Source organism: Petaurus breviceps, unplaced genomic scaffold, assembly GCF_028583685.1.
Source record: "Petaurus breviceps papuanus isolate PSGF00001 unplaced genomic scaffold, PetGlider_PUasm1.0 287, whole genome shotgun sequence".
Lineage (NCBI taxonomy): Eukaryota > Metazoa > Chordata > Mammalia > Diprotodontia > Petauridae > Petaurus > Petaurus breviceps.
This window is the reverse complement of record NW_027186029.1, coordinates 516,196-536,610: the sequence shown is the minus strand read 5'-3', so window position 1 is coordinate 536,610 and position 20,415 is coordinate 516,196. Positions and strand designations below refer to the sequence as shown.

Genomic DNA, 20,415 nt, shown 5'->3' with positions numbered 1-20,415 from the left:
CAGGGCCCTCACCTCCTGGACCATCATCTCCAAGGCCCTCCCCTCCTGGACCATCAGTCCCAGGGACTTCACCTCCTGGACCATCAGCCCTGGGCCTAATCCCTGACTTGAGGATGTGGCTGGGGCTAGAGCAGGTCCCCCTCCAGCAAGGCAGCCCCTGGTTGGAGCGACTGTGGACAAGGTCATGGAGTCGTCAGCTGGAGTTGGGCGGCCACGACTGAAGCTGCCACGGAAGTCTGGTAGGACTCGCCCCGCCCCCGTAAGGCCAGTGTATGGTCTTGTTCGGGCTTTGGACCCCCAGCTCAGCACCACACGTCAGTCCCTAAACAGGGCCTTGTAAAAACCTCTTGTTTTCCAGGGGCTCATCCCCCGACCCTGGATGGGGCATTGGCCAGCCTTTGCTGGAGGTCCTGGGAGGGGGTCTCCACCTGCGCTGGCAGCCATTCCTAGCAGGGCCCGCAGATGAGGCGGAGCCCTCCTCCCTGTGTAACCATGGGTGTCTCCCAAGTACTTCCTGAGCCTGCACGCTGAGTGACCTTGAGTCCTGCTGAGCCTCCTGCAGCCAGACTTGAAGACTTCCTCATCCTGAACCCCATGCCCCACAGCAGCAGATGGCAGGGTGATCCCCTCCCCACCCTGGGAGCTGTGACTCCTTTAATACAACCCCAGGGTGTTCTGGCTTTCTTGGCTGCCCCTTCCCCCTCTTGGCTCTCACTCAGCTTGTCGCCTTCTCAGACCCCTGGATCTTCTTCAGACAAACTACTCTCCAACCATGGCCATCCCTCTCAGGCACTTACTGATTTTTGTAACCATCTTTATCACTATTAAATTCCAGCTTCTTAGATTTAACCCTAAATTCTAGCCTGTGGAGATCTCTTTGGGTGCAGATTTTACCAGCCAGACCCACCTGCAGTTGGCGAGGGGCTCTCTCAGTGCCTTGTGCCCCTGGGCCCTCCGCTGGAGACCTTCCCCCAGCGCCTTCCCTATGCCTCCTGGCCAGTCCCTTGTGGGCTCTGGGGCTGCCCTCCGGCCTCCCCATGCTGCCCACAACAGCAGCCTGCATCAGTGAGAATCATAAGTAACACCTGTGCATGATACTCTTACAGCTGTTATGTCTTTGGGTGCTGCTCCATTCTGCAGATGAGGAAACTAAGGCAAACAGAGGTCAGTGACTTGCCCAGGCATATGGTTAGCAAGTGTGTGACACCAGTTTGGACTCAGGTCTCCCTGATTCTGGGCCCAGTGCTCTAACCACTGCCACCCAGCTGCCCCCAAAAGGGAGAAGAACATTCTGACAAGTGCACAATGTCAGGATGTCACTTCATGCAAATTCTCTCCTGCTGGCTGGATGCAAAGGCATTTGCCTTGTCCGATAAGAGTCCCTTAAAAAGACACAAGTCCTCGAAGAATCACAGCCACCCTGGGGGCAGGTGCTGTCCATTGTATAGATGAAGCCACTGAGGCCCTCGGGGTCCCACAGCCCCGTGCTGGGCCCCTAGCTGCTCCCAGAGACCTGCTTCCTGCCTTGTGTATCTGCCCCCTTGGGTCTGCGCATCCCAGGCTGGCCCTGCAGTCACTGAGTCCAAGCCGTCTGGTCATCACTGGGTAAACTTGGCCGGGCTCCGCTCTGCCCCAGTCTGCTGCCTCGGCTGCCCATTCCATCATTTCTGTGGGCACAGGGAGATTCCATTACACTCACAGGCCTTGATTTTCAGCAGGTCTGTATCACACCCACTCTGTGCCGGGCTCAGGAGGTGCGAGTAAGATGGCTGGAACAGTCCCAGCCCGGCTCCAGGCAGCTAATGGTCTGTGGGCTCCACGTGCGGGTGTGTGAAGTGTGGTGGGCATATGTACATGAACATGTGCACACGTGTGTAGGTGCACACACGTGGAAAGGCAGCGGCAGTGAGCAGGGGCCAGGTGTCAGAAGGGGCTGCAGCCCCTTAGAGGGACACAGGGGATCTGGGATGGCCAGGAGGGAGGACAGTGCAGGCCTGGGAAGCGGCTGTGCCAGCCGGGCACGGAGGATGGGAAGGGGAGCCGTTCCCAATGAGGCTGGAGCTGCAGGTGCCCCAGGTCTCTGAGAGCTGAGCAGAGAAGTTGGGATTTGATCCTGGAGGCCATAGGGAATCCCTGTAGAGGGGCTGACCAGGAGGGGAGGCCTCTGGTCAGATGGGCAGCGGTGTAGAGGCAGGGAGGCCAGCTGGGAGGGAGCTGATGAAGCTGTGGAGGGTGAGAGAAGTGGGGAGGAGAGGCAGAGAGAGGATAAAGGGAGGGAGAGGAGAGAGGGGGAAAGAGAAAAGAAAGAGGGAGAAGGGGAGGGAGAGAAAGGGAGGGAGAGGGAGGAAGGGAAGGAGAGGAGAGAGGGAGAAGGGGAGGGAGAGACAGGAGAGGGGGTAGTGAGCAGAGGGACAAGGTTGGGGACAGATACCCTCTCGCAATAATGGGGGTGATTGAATGAGCCCCTAACGAAGGGGCCTGAGAGGTGGAGGCCAGGAGAGCCCTGCGTGACACACGGAGAGGAGAGTCTCCAGGAGCAGAGGGTGATGCAGCAATGCTGGAGAAAAGACCCTGGATTTGGCAGTGAAGACAGTTAACTTTGGAGAGGTCCTGTCAACTGAGGGCAGGGAGGTGGGGGACTGGCCAAGAACTGGGGATGGTGAGTGTAGATGTCTTCAAGGAGCTTGGCTGGGAAAGGAGAGGTGGGATGTGGGTCTAGGGAAGGCTCTGGAAGGATGGAGGAGAGGTGGGCACGTGAAGGCAAAAGGGAAGGAGCTGTTGAGAGGGAGGGAGGTGGAAAGTGCAATCTGCTGGAGAAGATGGGAAGGGCTGGCTCTCAGTGACCAGGGAAGGAGAGGGTGGAGAGGAGGTCTTCCAGGCTGGCTTACATTCAGCTCATAAGGAATAGCAAAGGCGGCCCCGGGGGGAGGAGTCTGGGGTGAGGTCTGGCAAGCAGAGAGGGGGGATAGGCGAGGGGACAAGGGCTTGTGGAGGCGAGGAGGCCGGAGATGGAGAGGGCCAACCTGGCTGGAGATGGGGAGAAAGGGAAAGGGGAGAGAGGGGAAAGGAAGGCCTGAGGAAATCTGAGGAGGGGAGACCCCGATGATGATGATGAATGAAGCCTTAAGTCCCTGGGTTCGCTGCTTTAGTGAGCTGTCTGGGCCCTCCCGTGATGATTGCTTCCTTTTCTATCTCTTCACTAACCACCCTTCACCAAAACCAACGCTGAGATTGCCCAGCAGGCTCACTGGCCTCTGTTTGCAGGCTCCGCCCCTTCCCTTTTTAGGTCCTTGGGACCGTCCTCTCCTCCCTTGGCCATTCACACTAATGCTGGGCCTCCAGTCTGGGAGGAGGCCTCTCACTGGGCATCAGGAACCTCTTTCCTCTTCCTACTGCTAAGCACCTTTTCCTTTTGAGTCCAAAGTTCAGTCGGGGGCAGAGGAAAGGGAAGTAGAGGCCACATGGGTCGACTTTCTCCCTCCCATCCTCAGTTCCGCTGTGGTACTGTCCTTCCAGGGCCTGCCTTCCTTTGCTCTCTGCTGTGCAGAAACCCTGGGGAGCCCCTGTTCTGAGGCCATGGCAGGTGGGAAGCCCAGCGACCCCCAAGTTCTCCTTGACACTTCCTGCTTGGATGCATGAGCAGAAGGCTCGACACTACATCCAGCTTGTCCTCTCAGTGATTGCTCCTGTAATGCCCGCAGTGTGCCCTGGCAAGATGGGCACAGGAAGAGACCCCAGGACCCCCCCGAGTCTGAGGGGAGGTTTTGGAGTCCCCAAGGGCACCTAGAGCGAGGGCCAGGCTGGATGAAGCACCGCACTCCCATGCTCAAGGAGGACTGACCGTAGTGCCAAGAAACTGATTTCCTGTTGTCATAAGTAGGCCTTGCCCAGCTTATGACTTTTTCCCAATCTAGTCGGTGTCTGCCCTTGCCCCAGGTGGGGCACAGCTCCTAGTAGGGAGAAAAGCATCATTTCTATAGTATCTGCTGTGTGTGGAGGGCACACAGACCCACCCACAGTCTTTGGGACAGACTGGGAGCTCCGAGAGCCTCCAGAGTCCCCAGGCCCCATCTGTGAGGCTGAGCCAGGCCAGTCCCCTTCCAGGCAACCCCCACCTAGCACATTTGCTGATGCCCCATGGGGAGGGGGTTGCCAGAGGGCTCACCAAAAGGCATCCCATGTGACTTCCCATAAACAGGAACTGAACACAGGAAGTCTTTTATTGAGGACAGGGTGACTGGCCTGGCACCTTGCAGCCTTGCCTCTCCTGGCATATGCTCCCACCTCCCCACACCTGGGCTGCATCATGCAGCAGCCAGTCTGCACCCAGGCCCTTGCCAGCCTCAGCTGGCCTTCCTCTGGCGCCTGTCACTGACCCTCCGGGCTCTCCAGAATCCTGGTCCTGGGGCCCCAGCAAGCGGTCAGGAACTCGCAATGCCCTCAGCTCTGAAGGCTGACACTGGCTTACAAGGTGAGGTAGCCTGTGGCCTCATATGACCTTCCCCCAGCCCCAGGTGGGCTTGGAGGCTGCAGCCCACTCTCCTGAAGGTCAGGTAGGCGGCCTGTGCAGAGGAGCCCCTGGGGCCTCAGAGCTCCCAGCCCCAAAGACTGGGCAGGACTGCTACAGCGATGCTCCTGCTGGGAGCTGGGCCCACCTGGGACAAAGGCTGCACCTGCTTGTCCCGACAGGAGCTCAGACACTGCTGTCAGCTCCAGTTCAGACTCTGGCCTCTCCTGAATTCTTCAGATTCCTCACTGCCCATCGAAGCATTGCATTTGCTTCCCCAATCTGAAACATCTTCCACTGTTTCCAGGTGTTGGCTGCTAATGCTGCCCAGCTGGGTACTGTAAGTCGCAGGGCTCCCCAAGAGTGCAGTCTAGGAAGGCTTTGGAGTCAAGTCCGGGGAACAATCACCTTGAGGGCATTTGCAGGAGGAATCAGCTATGGGTTGGCCTCCCAGTCTCACCCCAGGCTCCACTGATCCTCTCATCCATTGTGGGCACCACTGTGGCCTCCTGGTCACTCAGACGGGAACCCTCTGAGTTGTCTGACTCTCCTCCCTTCCCATACCTGTTCCCTTCTCTCCGAGCAGATTGCTACCCTGTACATCCTTGCCTGATTACTTCCCCCTCAATCCCCTGGCTCTACGGCTAATGATGGGCTCACTGACTCCCAGAGCTGCCCCATCGCGTTCCTACCACACAAGTCTGAGCACGTCCCTGTCCCCCTGAGACACCTTCTGTAATCCCCAGCTCTGAAGGGCCCTCAGAGAGCCCTCATCCATCCCAGTCTGTCCTACAGGCGCTGGGCTGATTCTCAGCTGGCCACCAGGTGGCGCTCGAAACCATCATCTTATTGGGCTGCTGTGTCAGATGTCACATTCACAACCCTGGGACTGGAGGGTCAGAAGCGCCCCCCCCCCCCAAGAATCCTGTGCACTACACCATCCCTGGAGGGGCAGAGGGAACTCACCTGGAAAGATCTAGCCATAATGGAGTAGAGGGAGGGAGAGTCCCAATGAAGCTGCTGTTGATGCAGCTTGGGCCAGCATCTGCCCACAGCCTTGTGTTCAAGGGTGCCCTTCAGCACTATTGGCATTCAGAAGGAGCTTGGCTCAGGCTCCCTCCTGCACGCCGTTGGCTCCTCTCCCCACTCTGACCAGAAGGACCCAGTCATTCACCCAGAGGCTCTTGCTACAGTGAAAGCAGAACAGGCTGTCTGCCCTCTCCAGGTGGTGCAGGGCTAAGCGCTTTTTACAAAGGTTTGCTTTTTTGATCCTCACAACAACCCTAGTTGGAGATATCTCCATTTTACAGATGAAGAAACTGACAGCAGGTACAGACCAAGTGATGTCCCTAGGGTGACGTGGCCAGGAAGGTTCTGCGCTGGATTTGAACTTGGGTCTTCCTGACCAGGGCTCTGTTCACTGCATCACCTAGCTGCATAGGTGTGTGTGTGTGTGGCAGGGGGTGGGGAAGTGTAATAGAAATGGAATTTAAAGATCCCCCTGTATTGGCTTAGTTTTTGGTTTGTGTAAAACCCAGAGCTTGTGAATCCCACTTGTGGGATGGACTTGTTGATGTGAAAAGAGAGTGCTGAACTGGGAGGAGCTGGTGACATAAATTTAGAGAGACACAAGAGAGAGGCAGAAGAACTTTTTGGAAGCAGCACCTTGGAGGCAGAGAGAGACTGAGAGGATTGCTGAGGGCCACTTTGAATTGCCCAGGACTTTTGAGAGCTGCCACCCAGAGCTGCCAAGGACTGAGGAGACATGGCTGTTTTTCTGGTACTTTGTCTGTCTGTTTTGATGTTGTTTTGCCAGATTTGTCCACTGGTGAAAGACAGTGCTGTTGTTGCAGAGGTTCTGGAACCTTGCTGTTGGTTCAGAGTTTGCTGTCAGGCAGGAGCTTGGAGTGGAGTAGTCCTTGTGAGCTGAGATATGGTGGAGGAGCAGAGAGCTGCCTACCTGTGAATTCAGGCAAAAATCAGGAGCAGGCAGCCCACAGAGGAAGAGCCATGGGGTTTGGAAGTCAGCCTTGAGTCAATATGAGACAGAACTTTACTTGGACACTCTGTATTGATTGAGGAGATTGTGACTTACTGTGATCTAGGGATAGATGGTGTTTGTATTTTCTGCTACCCCTTAAGGATGTGTTGTGCTAGGGAAGACCCTAGCCTAGGATCCCCTAATTGTGCAAACAAATATTTTGGGGAATGTTACTGAATGAAATGATACATCTATGCACCATATGATATACTGAGTGTTATGATATGTATACATACATATTATATGTATATATACATATGTATAATATGTTTTGCTTAAGGATGTTGCTATGAATGTTATGCTTTATTGAACAATGTTTAGTTTATTGCTGAATAGAAAGTTCATTATACTATGCAAATAGATCCTTGAAATTATTCACAGCAGCAGTCCTCAGGTGTGCTGCCATGATTGATGTTATAGAAGCATAGAAGATACATCAGAGGGATGGAGCCAAGATGGCAGAGTAAAGGCAGGGACTTGCCTAAGCTCTCCCCCAAACTCCTCCAAACACCTGTAAAAACAACTCTACACAAATTCTAGAGCAGAAGAACCCACAAAGTGACAGAATGAGGCAAATCTCCAGCCCAGGACAATCTGGATGGTCGATGGGAAAGGTCTGTTGCACCAGGCTGAAAGAGGAGCACTGTCCAACGCAAAACACAAACACAGACTGGGCCCAGAAAACCTAGGGCAGGCCTTGGGCCTCACTGGAAGCTGTGGTGGTATCCAGACTTCTCAATCCACAAACACCAAAGACAATCTAGAAGGTCTATAGGAAAGGTCTGTTGGATCTGGGTGAGAGAGGAGGGCACAGTCCTGGGCAGTGGTGTTGGCAGCAGCCCACAGATTGTAAGAAGAGTAAACTACTGATCAGAGGGTGTAATGGTAAGGGAATTTGAAGATCTTCCCTGCCTCTTAATAAGTGTAAGGGAATTTGAAGACCTTCCCTGATTTGAAAATATACTCTGCCCCCTAATAGGCTTAATGTGGTTACATGAAACCTGTGGAGGGAGGAGTTTTGTGAAGCATGGAGTGGAGCCCAACCAGAGAAGCTTGCTTAGGGGAGGTTTGTTTTTCAGGAAGGCCCATACATTATTACTTTGTAATTAGGCAGTGGGTCACAAGGGTTGTGATGTTCTCTGACCCTGGAGAGGGCTATATATACTCTGAGATGAGGCTTTGCTTTGGGGCTCACTTTGGGAAGAGTTGTGTGATTTGGCCAGATGAGATTCTGGGCAGCTGTTGAGCCCCCTGGCTATGAAAACCCAGATGTTGGTGTTTCTCTCTCTGGTAACTAACTATGTAGGTATGTGATGGTTAGACAGTTAGAAGCTCTTGTCTGTTAGTCTGTTTCTCTTCTCTATTCATTGTCTGCTTGTAACTTCTGTTTGTAGTCTCTGAAGTTCAGGGTGCTGACCCTTTCCCCTGAACTAGGTAAATGATGTATATTTGAATAAAGTAAAATTATTAACCCTTCTTGAGTTGCTTTCCTTTAGAAAAGCAGATCAAAGAACTTGTGCAAGCAGCCATCCTGGGTATGCTAGGGTGCTTGCTGTTACAGAGAGAGATTATAGGAGTCTCTTTGCTGGCATGGAGGCAGGATTCTGTTGCTTTGCCCATACTTGGATCAGGGCCACAGTCCTGGGCAGCAATCTTAGGGTGAGAAGGAGCACTAACATGGCAGAACTTGTGGCAGTGGTAAAGAGGGAATCCTCCTCACAGTTCCAAGGCAGAAAAGAGTGCTTGTGTTCATTTTCAGACCAGAGCACAGGTCAGTAGGGCAATGACCACACCTCTCCATAGATCAGACCACCTTGGAAGAACTGAAAACTTACAGGTCCCTAGAAGTATCTCTGAAAACAGCTGCACAAAACCCTGAAGCTTGGAACAGGGCGCCCTCCACACTGGAAGCAGAGACATGCCTTAACAAAGAGTGAAAAAATCAAGTAATTGGCTGAGAAGATGAGCAAACAGCAGGAAAAAAAAGCCTCGGACTATAGAAACTTTCTTTGGTGACAAGGAAGATCAAAACGCACAATCAGAAGACAACAAAGTCAAAACCTCCAAGGAAAATGTGAATTGGTTTCAGGCCATGAAAGAGCTCAAAAAGGATGTTGAAAATCCAATATGAGAAATAGAGGAAAAACTGGGAAGAGAAATGAGACTGATGCAAGAAAATCATGAGAAAAGAGTCAAAGCTTGGTGGAGACCCCAAAAATACTGAAGAAAATAACACCTTAAAAATAGGCCAAATGGTAAAAGAGGCCCAAAAGGCCAATGAGGAGAAGGCCTTAAAAGCAAGACTGACCAAATGGAAAGGGAGATCCAAAAGCTCACTGAAGAAAATCATTCTTTCAAAATTAGAATGTAGCAAATGGAAGCTAATTACTCAATGATAAATCAAGAAATTATAAAACCAAAAGAATGAAAAAAATAGAAAGTGTGAAACATCTCACTGGAAAGAGAACTGACCTGGAAAACAGATCCAGGAGAGATAACTTAAAAATTATTTAACTACCGTGTTTCCCCGATAATAAGACCTATCCCGAAAATAAGCCCTCACCTTACTGTGTAAGATTCCTCTAAAATAAGCCCTCCCCCAAAAATAAGCCCTATTGAGATTGCTACTGTAGTGAAGGTGATCCCCTGCGCTACACGCTACATTACAGTATCCTCTGTATGCACCGTCCCCCCCCCGTGAAATGCACACCGCGCTCCGAGCTGCATCCAATCAGAGCTGCAGCAGTGAGCGCGTCATCCTGTTCTTCCCCAGTGATTTGCTTATTGAATAAAGGTACATTTTTTTGTTCACATTTACCTGTTTATTAAAATTGCTGTCAATGTTCATTAAAATAAGCCCTCCCCTGAAAATAAGCCCTCTGGTGTTTTTCTGTTCAAAAAAATTAATAAGACAGTGTCTTATTATTGGGGAAACACGGAAGTAAATGCCTGGGGCCAGATTTGAACTCAGGAAGCTGGAACCTTCCTAACTCCAGCCTGGGGCTCTATCCCCTGCAGTGTCCCCTGGCAGCTCTCTGGCAAAAAATATGTGCCGATGGGGGGCCGTTAGGTTTTATAGTGAATAGAGCAACTGCCCTGGAGTCAGGAGAACCTGAGTTCAAATCCAGTATCAGACACTTAACACTTACTGGCCGTGTGACCTTGGGCAAGTCACTTAACCCTAATTGCCCTGCCTTCTCCCCTCCAAAAAAAATGTACCAATGAATAAGGCAAGTCCCTCCCCCGACCTCCTGCCCATTGAAAGCCCATCTTGACGCCCTCTGCATTGGATGGGATGGCAGTGAGAGATCTGGAGACTACCAGACTCTGAAGGATGAGCGTGCTCAGTGCCAATGGCCAGGCCCAGCTCCAAAAAAAGCACCACTGGGGTGTCGGCTAGGGAAGAGGACCTGTCTTTGGGGCAAGGACCAGGGCTGGCGGGGGGGGGGCATAGTGCTCCCTTGGCCCCCTCCCAATGCCAGGAGAAACTGAAGAAGGCAATGGTCAGCTCCCTTGGGGAGCTTAGGAAAGGGCTCAGGCGAGTGTCCCAAGATGGACAGGCATGCTTGGCAGCCAAACTAAAGAGTTCCTAGTTCTGTTTGTGTTAATATGAAGAGATTAGAAAGAGGAGGACAGAGCTAAGATCGGGAGGGAACAGGGCAGGCCTCCTTTAGAAGGCGGCATTTGAACTGGGCCCCCCAAGGTACAAGGTATTCTAAGAGGGAGAGGTGAAGGGGAAGTGTTTTCCAGGCATGGGAGAGAGCCTGTGCAAAGGCAGGGAGATGGGAGATGGCATGCTGTTGGCTGGAGCGTGACTCTGAAGGGTTTGTCTCTGACCCTGGCGGTGCCGGGGAGTCACTATTTATTGTTCATTGAGAAGGGGCGCAGCTTGGCCAGGTCTGGGCTCTAGGGAGATGAGGCCCAGGGGAGGCTGCAGTAGGGAGGGGTTAGGAGGCCCCAGTCCAAGTCCAGGGCAGAGGACAGGAGGGCCTGTGCTTGGGCACTGCTGTCACCAGAGGGGAGGGAGGGGAAGGGATCAAGTACCTACTGTGCACCAGGCCCCTGCTCAGCACTGAGCCTCACAACCACCATGAGAGGTAAGGGGCTATGACAATTTTTCTTAGAGAGTTGGGGAAACTGAGGCAGACAGAGCTGTGGGCATGGCCTGATTTGAACTCAGGTCCTCCTGACTCCAGGAGCAGCTGCCTCTCTCCTGTGATGAAGGAGAGAAGGGGGCAAATGTGAGAGCCAAAGGGAGCCATGTCAGGGAGGAACAGAAACTGTCCCTTCATCTCTATGATTTGTCAGGATCCCAGTTCTTTGCTTTTTTTTTTCTTTTGGAGAGGGAAGGTAAGGCAATTGGGGTTAAGTGACTTACCCAAGGTCACACAGCTAGTTTTTGTGCATGTGTTAAGTGTCTGAGGCCAGATTTAAACTCAGATACTACGAACTCCAGGGCTGGTTCACTGTGCCACCTAGCCACTCCGAGGGTCCCACTTCTTGAAAGAGAACCAAGAACCCTTGAGAGGCAGCCCACCCTGGCCAGGCGGGAACAAGGAAACTAACAAAGGAAGGCCCGTGGCCATGGCTGGGGGCGGGGGGCAGGGTAGGCTTTCTTCCCCTGCCTGAGAACTGTTTTTTTTTCGGGGTGGGGGAGACAGGCCATCAGGGTGAAATGACTTGCCCAGGGTCACACAGCCAGTAAGCGTCTGAGGCTGGATTTGAACTTGGATCCTCCTGACTCCAGGGCTGGTGCTCTGCACACTGAGCTGCCCCACTGCCCCTGCTCTTCTCCTCTCTGGAGGTTAGGGCTTTCCAGACACTTGGAGGCTTGGCAGGCCAGTAGCTCTGCTGGAAGATGACCAAGGGACAGCCACTTTCTCTTCCCTTGGAGCTGGTGTCATTGGCTCAGGGCTTGGTCTGGACACCTTTTCTCATGATGCAAAGCTTGAATCTGCTTCTAGCCAGCTCCCCTTGCCCAGATCTCTCCCACCAAGAGAGACCAGTGAGAGGCCTGTCTCTGGGCTAATGGTGGGTATGGTTCTGAGAGCTCCTGTCCCCCAGCTTTTCAGCATCCATTCTGAAGGATGGCACGACTTCTGCTGCCACCACTCAGCATAGTGCTTGGCACATGGTTTCTGCTTAACAGATGTTCCTTAACTGGACTGGAAGATCTCCAGAAAGTGTCTGTGACCTAAAGAAAGGTGAGATTAAGGTCCTTGGCAAATCATTCTGCTGGAGCAATCAGGAGGGATGACAGAGGGAGCACTCTGCTGGAGTGGGGAGATGTCAGAGGGAGCACTCTGCTGGAGTGGGGGGGTGTCAGAGGGAGCACTGTGCTGGAGCCACAGGCAGGATAGATGTACTGTTTGGGAAGGGGGAGGGAGGGGGGAGCCTTGCAAGGGTGAAGGAGCAGCCAGTGTTTATATCCCTTGACTTCTTCCTTTATAGGACAGGAAAGGAACCCAGAGAGGGAAGAGCCTGATCCGGGTTCGAGGCAGAGCCTGGGCTCCACTCCAGGTTTCCTGGGTGCCAGTCCAGTGCCTTGTGAGTCAGGCCCCTAAAGCCACCCTCTGGGGCTGGCCCTGCTAGAAACAAAGCTGCCTTGTCCCTTCTCTCTCTGTGAAGCTGCCAAGGCTGCCTTGAATCCCCAGGGGTGGGTCTGCCCTCCCTCTTCAGTGCATTCAATGTAAGGGGAAGGGATTAGGGTCCTGTCTGGGCTCCGCTCAGCTTTCTCAGCCCTCCTGGGTGATTGGGCACCCTTTGGCAGAGCTGACAGGGTAGGGCTCTCCTTAGGGGGCAACTCTGTACTGTGAGGGGCCCCCAGAGCCTTGGCTGACTGAGCAGGGCCAATGGCTGGTCAGAGGGAGCCCCCCCTGTTCTTCTCCCCTCAGAGTCAGGGTGCCTGGAGCCCAGCTGCCCAGCATTGCAGGGGCAGGGGGAGGGATTGACTGACAGACAGGTAGCCAATACAAGGCAGCTGGTGCCACCACCACAGTCAGCCATTGGTCCAGGCCTTCTCCCTGCTTTCCCCTCTGCAGGTCCCTAGGGCAGGCAGGGGGAGGGAGCTCCCACTGGTTCCTTTGACAGTGAGAGACAGAGAGCTTAGTCACATGACCCACCAGTGCCTGCCTGGAGGAGGGGAGTGGGCTGGACCACAGCTCAGCCCACAAAAGATGGGGGAGGGTTGAGGGAAAGCCCTTCCAAGGAAGCATCCATCTCTATGCTGGCCAGCATAGAGTCCAGGTGTGGCCCAGGCTCATTGTTGGGGTGGGGAGTACCCTGGTCTCACCCCAGCCAGGCCAGCAGGGCCAGGCAGCCCTTCCTGGGTAGGCCCAATGATGCCCTGCTAGGAATTTGCCACATGGACAACAGCTGTGGGCAGTTGGGCTCTCTGCAGCTTCCAAAGGATAGGCCCCAGGCAAGGCTGGCCATGACTGCTGCTGGCCCTGGTGGGCATCATCACTGGGCAATGCCTTTGGGAGGCTGCTTTGCCAGGCTCAGGGTTCGTCCCTAGATTTGGAGAAGGTGACACTGTGGGGTTCTTTCCAGCAGAGGGAGGCCTGGAGCCAGCAGTGAAGGAGTCAGGCCTCTGGCATTCTTTGGTGGCTGTTCTGGGACCTGGACGGGGAAGCTGAGAGTTCTTGTGATGTTCCCATGCCTCTCGGCATCCTCCCTCCCTCCTCCCCCAGCCCTGGCACAGCCTAACCAGAGAAAGATGGTGTCTGACCTAGGCACCCTTCAGAGCCCTGAACTCCAACCTCTCTCTGCAGAGGGGGTGGGGCAAAGATGCTGGGTAGGAAGGGTCTGCTGAGGCCCCTTGGCCTCAAAGGCCAGATGCTGGCTCTAGGCTCCAGCCAGTCTTTGTTTGGTTCTAGGGAAGATAAGCAAGCAGAAAGCTTTATGAGGATTCTGGTCCTTAGCTGGGAAGGGAATCACCAAGATCGTGGTCAGGTGGTGCTAACCCCCTGGGAGATCTCAAGGTTAGGGCAGACAGAGAGACTGGAGGCTGAAGGACTTCTAAGAGACCCCTGAGCCTAGCAAGCTTGGGTTTGGATGGATTCAGGTTAAAAGCTCCCTGTCTGTGCGGCTGGGGACATCCAAGGCTGACTGGCACAGCCAGCAGGGAGGAGCCATCCTGGAGTCCACTCTGCCCCCTCTGCGTGACAGCCCTCTTCCTCCTCCTCTTCCCTTTCTTCTTCCTCTCTTTCCTCCTCCTCATCTTCTTCTTCCTCCCCCCTTTCCTCTTCCTCCTCCTCTTCTGACCATTCACTTGGTTTCCTGCCTTCTTTTTGTCCTTCAGGGTGGTGCTGAGTCCTCAGAGATGAGGGAAGGAGCTAGGAACAGAGGTCCATTGGGCTATTTACCCAGAGGCGGGGGGAGTCTTGGAAACTGCATCCACAGTCACTGTGCACAGGTCTGAACAGGGCAGGAGGCAGGGGAAGGGAGACTGACCTTGTTCTTGTGCCCCCTCCTCCCACCCCCCACTGGGGCAGGACTGGGAGCAGTGGGTGGAACGTACAGGGGCAGATGTTGGCTCCATGGATGGAAAAACCTAATAATTATGTGAATAAGCAAAGGACTAGTGATTTCATCAAAGTGGAAAACTCATCCCCACTCCCCCATCCCAGGCCTAGGAAGCAGGGAGGGGGCACCAGAGGCACAGGCAGAGGCCCTGACTGCATGCCCCCTGGCCACACAGCTGTGGTGGGAGCAAGGCTGTCCCTCAGCTCCCCCTTCCTGACCACAGGACTCTGAAATACCTTTGGATGGCTCAGCTAACTGCCCTGAGAATCTCTGCTTAGGGGGCAGCACCACCAAGGTAGTCTTCCCAGCAGCCCCCTGCAGGGAGGGTACAGTGTAGACCTCCAGGAGCTGCTGTCCAGATCAGCAGTGACCACAGAGGCGAGCCTAGGGTTCAAATCCCAGCTCTGGGACCCTCATTTCCCAGCTGATCCAATAAGGGCCTTTGGAGGTCCAGGCCCCCTTTGGCCCCTTCTGGTGCCAGGCTGCTGCTGCCCGCTGTGGGACACCTTCATTTCCCTCCCAGGGGTTTGCAGTCCAGGGGCTGGGACTGGGGCAGGATAGACTCTGGAACTCTAAATTCAAATCCAGCTTCCAACACCAGTTATGTGACCCTAGGTTAGGCCCTTCACCCTGTTTTCCTCAGTTTCCTCACCTGTAAATTGAGCTGGAGAAGGAAATGGCAAATCACTCCTTGTCTCTGCCAAGAAAGCCTCCAATGGGCTAAAAGGCCAGAGGAGCAGCCCTGCCAGCCCCTGGAAGGAGCCGGGAGACAGGAGGAGTCTGGTCTTCATTTCCCTTCAGCTGAAGGGGACGGAGAGGATGAGAACAGTAAAAGAGAGTTCATGTCTGCTGACGCCCAGGGAGGTTTGGCGCCTGTCCAGTCCCTTTCTACAAGGGAAAGATCTTCAGCAGGATTCGAACGCGGGGCTTCCTAAGGCCAAGTCCGGCAGGCACGCTGCTCATTGGACCAGCCTTTCTGTCTTCTGAGTGTGTGGGCGCGCGCGCTGACCCAGGGGGAGGGAGGCGCTATTAGCACCAGGGAAGGACACGGATTCCCTGGGTGAGGAGCGGCAGCAGCAACAGCCCGGGCTCCTTTAAGAGCCCCGCCCCACCATGGCCTCGCCCCTTCCTGCACTGGAGGCTGGAGGCGGGCGGGGCCGAACCGGGCAGAGGAGGTTGGAGCCGGGGCTGGGGCCGGGACCAAGCAGGCGCTGGGAAGGCCGGCTGGGAGCCAGACCCAGGCTCGGACCCAGACCCAGACCCAGATCCGAACCCAGGCCCAGATCCAGACCCAGACCCAGATCCGGACCAAGGGCCGGACCCAGCCAGGCTGAGCGAGGAAGAAGAAGGAAAAGGAGGGGGAGCAGAAGTCCCCTCTCCCTCGCTCCCAGTCAGGCTCCCCTCCCCCCTCCGGAGCCGGTCCTCCTCTCGGCTCCCTCTTCTCCAGAGAAGCCCCTCCCCTTCATCCCCAGCTAGGTTCCTTTCCCTCGTCGCCCCTCCCCCTAACAGTCTCCCCCCCACCCCCACCATTGGGAGATCCCCCTCCCCGCCTCCCAGGCCGGGGGCATTGTTCCCTGGGAAGGTCCAGATCGGAGGCTGGCGGGCGGGGCCATGGGGGCTTGGCCCCCTCTGCCGCCGGGGCAGGGTCTGGGGGTCCCTCCCTGGGACCTCTGAGCCAAGCCTGCCCTAGCCCTTCCCCCTGCCTGCCGGGGTCCCTTCCCCCTCCCCCCCCAGGTGCTCTTCCTCGCCTAGAGCTCTCGGGGCTCCCGCGGCCATGGTGGACCCCGTGGGCTTCGCCGAGGCGTGGCGGGCTCAGTTCCCGACCTCGGAGCCTCCGCACATGGAGCTGGGCTCGGTGAGCGCCATCGAGCAAGAGCTGCAGCGCTGCCAGGCATCCATCCGGAGGCTGGAGCTGGAGGTGAACCAGGAACGCTTCCGCATGATCTACCTGCAGACGCTCCTGGCCAAAGAAAGAAAGAGCTACGATCGCCGGCGCTGGGGCTGCCCAGGCCCCGAGCCCCCCGACGGCGGCCAGGGCCAGGGCCAGGGCCAGGGCGACGGCGGCCAGGACCAGGGCCAGGGCCAAGGCCAGGGCGAGGGCGACGGCGGCCAGGACCAGGGCCAGGGCCAGGGCCAAGGCCAGGGCCAAGCCCCGGGCCCACAAGGGAGGCCGGGAGAAGCTCCCGCGCGCTCCCCAGGACGCGGAGGGTTCGCCCCAGCACCCCCGGGCGCCCCCCCGCAGCAGCAGCACCGGCGGCGGCAGGAGCCAGCCACCCAGCGTGGCCGCCCTCAGGTCCACCTTCGAGAGGGCCCGCCCCGGCCCGGGGCCCTGCGGGGAGGAGAAGCCCTTCTACGTGAACGTGGAGTACCACCAGGAGCGAGGCCTGGTGAAGGTCAACGACAAAGAAGTGTCGGACCGCATCAGCTGCCTGGGCAGCCAGGCCATGCAGCAGGAGCGCCAGAAGGCCGCGCTGCAGCCGGTCCAGCCGCCTGGCGCGGCCCCCGCAGGGGCCGCCGCCGGCCCGGCCGCCACCGGCCCGCGCACAGGCTGCTGCGAGCCCGGAGGGGAATACGAGGATGCTGAATTGAACCCGCGCTTCCTGAGGGATAACCTGCTCAGCGCCCGGCCCCCCGGGGACTGCCAGCCCTATCAGAGCATCTACGTCGGGGGCCTGATGGGTGACGAGGGCCGGGCGCCAGCGCTCTGGCGCGAGCAGGACAAGCCCCTCACCTGGCCCCGCAGGTCCTACTCCCCCCGGAGCTTTGAGGACATCGGAGGCGGCTACACCCCGGACTGCAGCTCCAACGAAAACCTCACCTCGAGCGAGGAGGACTTCTCCTCTGGCCCGAGCCCCACCGCCGGGGGCCGCCTGGACCGCGCTGAGAGCCGTTCCCCTTCCCAGAACTCTCAGCAGTCCCTGGGCAGCAGCAGTCCCCCAACGCCCCAGGCCCAGAGGCGGCCAAAGCCGGGCCAGGTCATCGTGGCCGAAGCCACCATCGTGGGCGTGCGCAGGACGGGCCAACTCTGGCCCGGGGAGGACTCAACCAGAGGAGCCCAGGATGGAGCTTTCCATGGAGACCCAGGTGTGTGGGGAGTAAATTGGCATGAGCATAACTGCCCTGCCCACACGGGAATTTGGAGATGACGGTGGGCATTGTATCAGGATGCCCATAGGTGTGTGCCCATGGAGGGTGAGAGGCAGGAGGGGGCCTGGCCCATGGAGGGTGAGAGGCAGGAGGGGGCCTGGCCCAGGGAGGGTGAGAGGAAGGAGGGGGCCTGGCCCAGGGAGGGTGAGAGGAAGGAGGGGGCCTGGACCTTGGAGGGTGAGAGGCAGGAGGGGGCCTGGCCCATGGAGGGTGAGAGGCAGGAGGGGTCAGGGGCAGGAGGGGGCCTGGCCCATGGTGGGTCAGAGGCAGGAGGGGGCCTGGTACAGGCAGTGAAAGGACTGACTCCTGCCTAAGGCCAGCCTTGCTTGTGTATTTCAGCTTGGTTCTGTCCCCTCCCTTGGAACAAGCTTGGCCAGGCCCCTCAGGCCTCTGGGAGCCAGCCTTGTTATCTCTGGGCAACAGGAGCAGAATCTGCTTTGTAATCTCCCCTGGCTTTCTTAGGCCCCTAGCCGGAAGGAAGCTGGGCCTCTGCCCTCAGGAGGTCTCCAGCTGGGGACCTTCCCTGCCCCCTCTCCCTTGGGATGAGCCTGTGGCCCCTCTGCTCATTCCTGACAAGCTGTGGGCCAGTCTCTTCTTGGATATGTCAGGCAGGGATCTGGCCTCCCCAGGGCCTCCTGGACCAGTCCGGTCACCCACCCTAACCTGCCTCCTTGAGCTTCCCCCTGCTGCCCCTCCCTGGTTCTGCCCCCTGGTACTGCCTAGCACAGACCCATCCCCTCCTCCTCTGGCCTGACTCACACAGCTGGGTTTGACCAGGTGGGCTCTGCTTGGTGCAGAGCGAGCCTGCCCTGGGTGGGGGGAGGAGCCATGGGGAAAGGGGGGGAGATGGAGAAAGGAGGGGAGACAGGGTGTCCCAACTTGGCCAGCCAGTGGAGTAGGAATTGGGGGCCCGGCCCCCTCCCCACAGGCCAGGGCTCCTCTCCCCACCTGCTTGAATTGCTCCAAATGCCTCTGCTTTCCCACCTGGCACTGGCCCATTTCCCCGTTGGGCTGAGCCTTGTCAGGGCTCTCATTGAGCTGGGCCTGTATTTCTGTAGCCAACATTGATGGAGGGTGCGCAGTGCCTGAGTCAGGCCCTTGGACAGCTTGGGGCGATCAGCAGAGCTGCTCCTGAAGGCTGAGAGCAGGCGGGAGGCCGGATTGGTGGCAGGCTCTGCCCTGGGCTCCAGTCCCCAAAGCTATGTGTTGTGCTCAGACTCTGGGCTTGGCCTGGCTCTCCCTTCCCCCTGGGCTGGGGCTGCCTGTGCTGTGGGCTAGTGGGCATGGGCAGGTCTTCAGTGTAGGGCAGAGCACGGAAGGGGCCAGGCAGGGGGTGCTGGGCCCCATGGTGCTGGCTGAGGCTGGTGATAGTGAGGAACGTTGTAACATGCCATTCGCTTAGAGTTTGGAGGTTTGTAAAGCGCTTTTCTCTTATCTGAGCCTCTCATCCTTGGGAGGGAGGGAAAGAAACTGAGGCAGGCACAAGTGGTCATGCAGCCTGCGTCTCCTGGCCCAGCGGTCTGTGCCCTGTGGTCCCCCTCATGCCTTTCTGGCCTGTCCAGCAGGCCCTCTCACTGGCCATCGATGTTTCAGGACTCCATAAGGGAGGGAGGCTACCCCAGAGGAAGGGTGACCACATGGGTGGAGGTCAGTCAGGAAATCTGTTGGACGACGGGCTGGGTGGCTCACTGGCGCTCACACTCTTGGCATCCCCCTCCTGGAGTGCCTGTTGGCTCAGGGTCCCTAGGGTCTCAGCCCAGTGGTGCTGTGTGTGCAGGCATGCAGCTAAGGAGCCAGCACCTGCTCTGCCTTCTGGGGGTCACTCACGGGGCCTGCTGCCTGGTGAAGTGTCTCAGAAAAGGAAAGATGAGCCAAACTGATGCAGAGCCAAGCATCCAAACCAATGGTCTGGAGAGGGCACTGCACCAGCCCAAGCAGGCCTGCTGTTTGAGAAGGGGGGTAGCCAGCACCCTGCTGCCCATGGGAGCCAAGGTCCCCATGGCCCCCGCTGCCCACGGGAGGGAGGTCCCTGTGTAGTCAGCACCCTGAGGCCCCCAGAAGCCCCTGCTGCCTGTGGGAGGGAGGTCCCTGCATAGCCAGCACCCTGAGGCCCCTGCGGCCCTCGCCCATGGGAAGGAGGTCCCTGTGTAGCCAGCACCCTGAGGTCCCCGCGGCCCCCACTGCCCATGGGAAGGAGGTCCCTGTGTAGCCAGCACCCTGAGGTCCCCGCGGCCCCCACTGCCCATGGGAAGGAGGTCCCTGTGTAGCCAGCACTCTGAGGTCCCCACGGCCCCCACTGCCCATGGGAAGGAGGTCCCTGTGTAGCCAGCACCCTGAGGCCCCCAGAAGCCCCTGCTGCCTGCAGGAGGGAAGTCCCTGTGTAGCCAGCACCCTGAGGCCCCTGCTGTCCATGGGAAGGAGGTCACTGCGTAGTCAGCACCCTGAGGCCCCTGGTAGCCCCTGTTGTCTGCGGGAGAGGAGGCCCCACCATGGAGCCCAGTTGCCTGTTGCCCATAGGGCTCTGCAGAGGGAGTCCTGTTGGACTTAACTCCCCCTAAACTTTCTTTCAAAGGGACCTTGGTCTGGATTCTGAGGAGAGTGGTATAGATGGCTGGCTAGGTGCTTGTCCTGTTTTAAATTCCTTACTGCCCATAAAAAAAAAAAACTATGGGGGGTGGGGGTGGCTATGTGGAGCAGTGAGTAGAGTGCCAGCTCTGGAGTCAGGAGGACCTGAGTTCAAATCTGGCCTCAGACACTTAACGCTTACTAGCTGTGTGACCTTGGGCAAGTCACAACCCCAATTGCCCTACCATCCTCCCTCCAAAAAAAAAAGCCAAAAAAACCTGTAGAGGGGATGACCGTCTTCCCAGGTGCCCCCACGCGCTGCCCTCCATGGGGAGTGGTAGTCCCCAGCCTGAGGTCTGCCTGTGCCATCAGCTTTATCTTGGCGATTCAGTGGGCACTAGACGGTCTCTGTACTGGCAGGCTCAGCCTGGGATCAGGCAGGATTGGCCTCCTCAGAGAGCCCAGAGGACAGAGTGGGGGGATGACAGTGAGCAAGGAGTGAGTCACTTTAGCTCCTGGCTCCTGCCCTGCCCCATTATCCTCTGTCATCCTAGGGCAGGGATCCGCCAAGGAAGATGGGTGGGCAGCAGACAAGTGGGCAGGAGGGCAAGGCGGGCTGTGGAGGCAG

The 20,415-nt window shown here is 57.0% G+C and overlaps 2 protein-coding genes, 1 long non-coding RNA gene and 1 pseudogene across 3 annotated transcripts in view; 3 read left to right on the top strand and 1 right to left on the bottom strand.

The window, feature by feature from the left end:
• LOC138167739 (uncharacterized) overlaps positions 1–856 on the top strand; it is a 3,200-nt gene extending 2,344 nt beyond the window's left edge. Inside the window, exon 2 of the long non-coding RNA XR_011169953.1 lies at positions 1–856. This exon is cut by the window's left edge and continues 781 nt beyond it. This is a non-coding gene — a long non-coding RNA (uncharacterized lncRNA).
• The window catches only part of LOC138167675 (zinc finger protein 850-like), a 762,790-nt pseudogene that overhangs the window by 313,983 nt on the left and 428,392 nt on the right, over positions 1–20,415 (top strand).
• SUSD2 (sushi domain containing 2) overlaps positions 1–20,415 on the bottom strand; it is a 423,767-nt gene that overhangs the window by 180,650 nt on the left and 222,702 nt on the right. The window lies entirely within an intron of this gene.
• BCR (BCR activator of RhoGEF and GTPase) overlaps positions 14,732–20,415 on the top strand; it is an 81,208-nt gene continuing 75,524 nt past the window's right edge. Inside the window, 3 exon segments of the mRNA XM_069096689.1 lie at positions 14,732–16,111; positions 16,156–16,323; positions 16,326–17,159. Coding sequence (XP_068952790.1) covers positions 15,850–16,111; positions 16,156–16,323; positions 16,326–17,159 — 1,264 coding nt within the window. The 5' untranslated portion in view covers positions 14,732–15,849.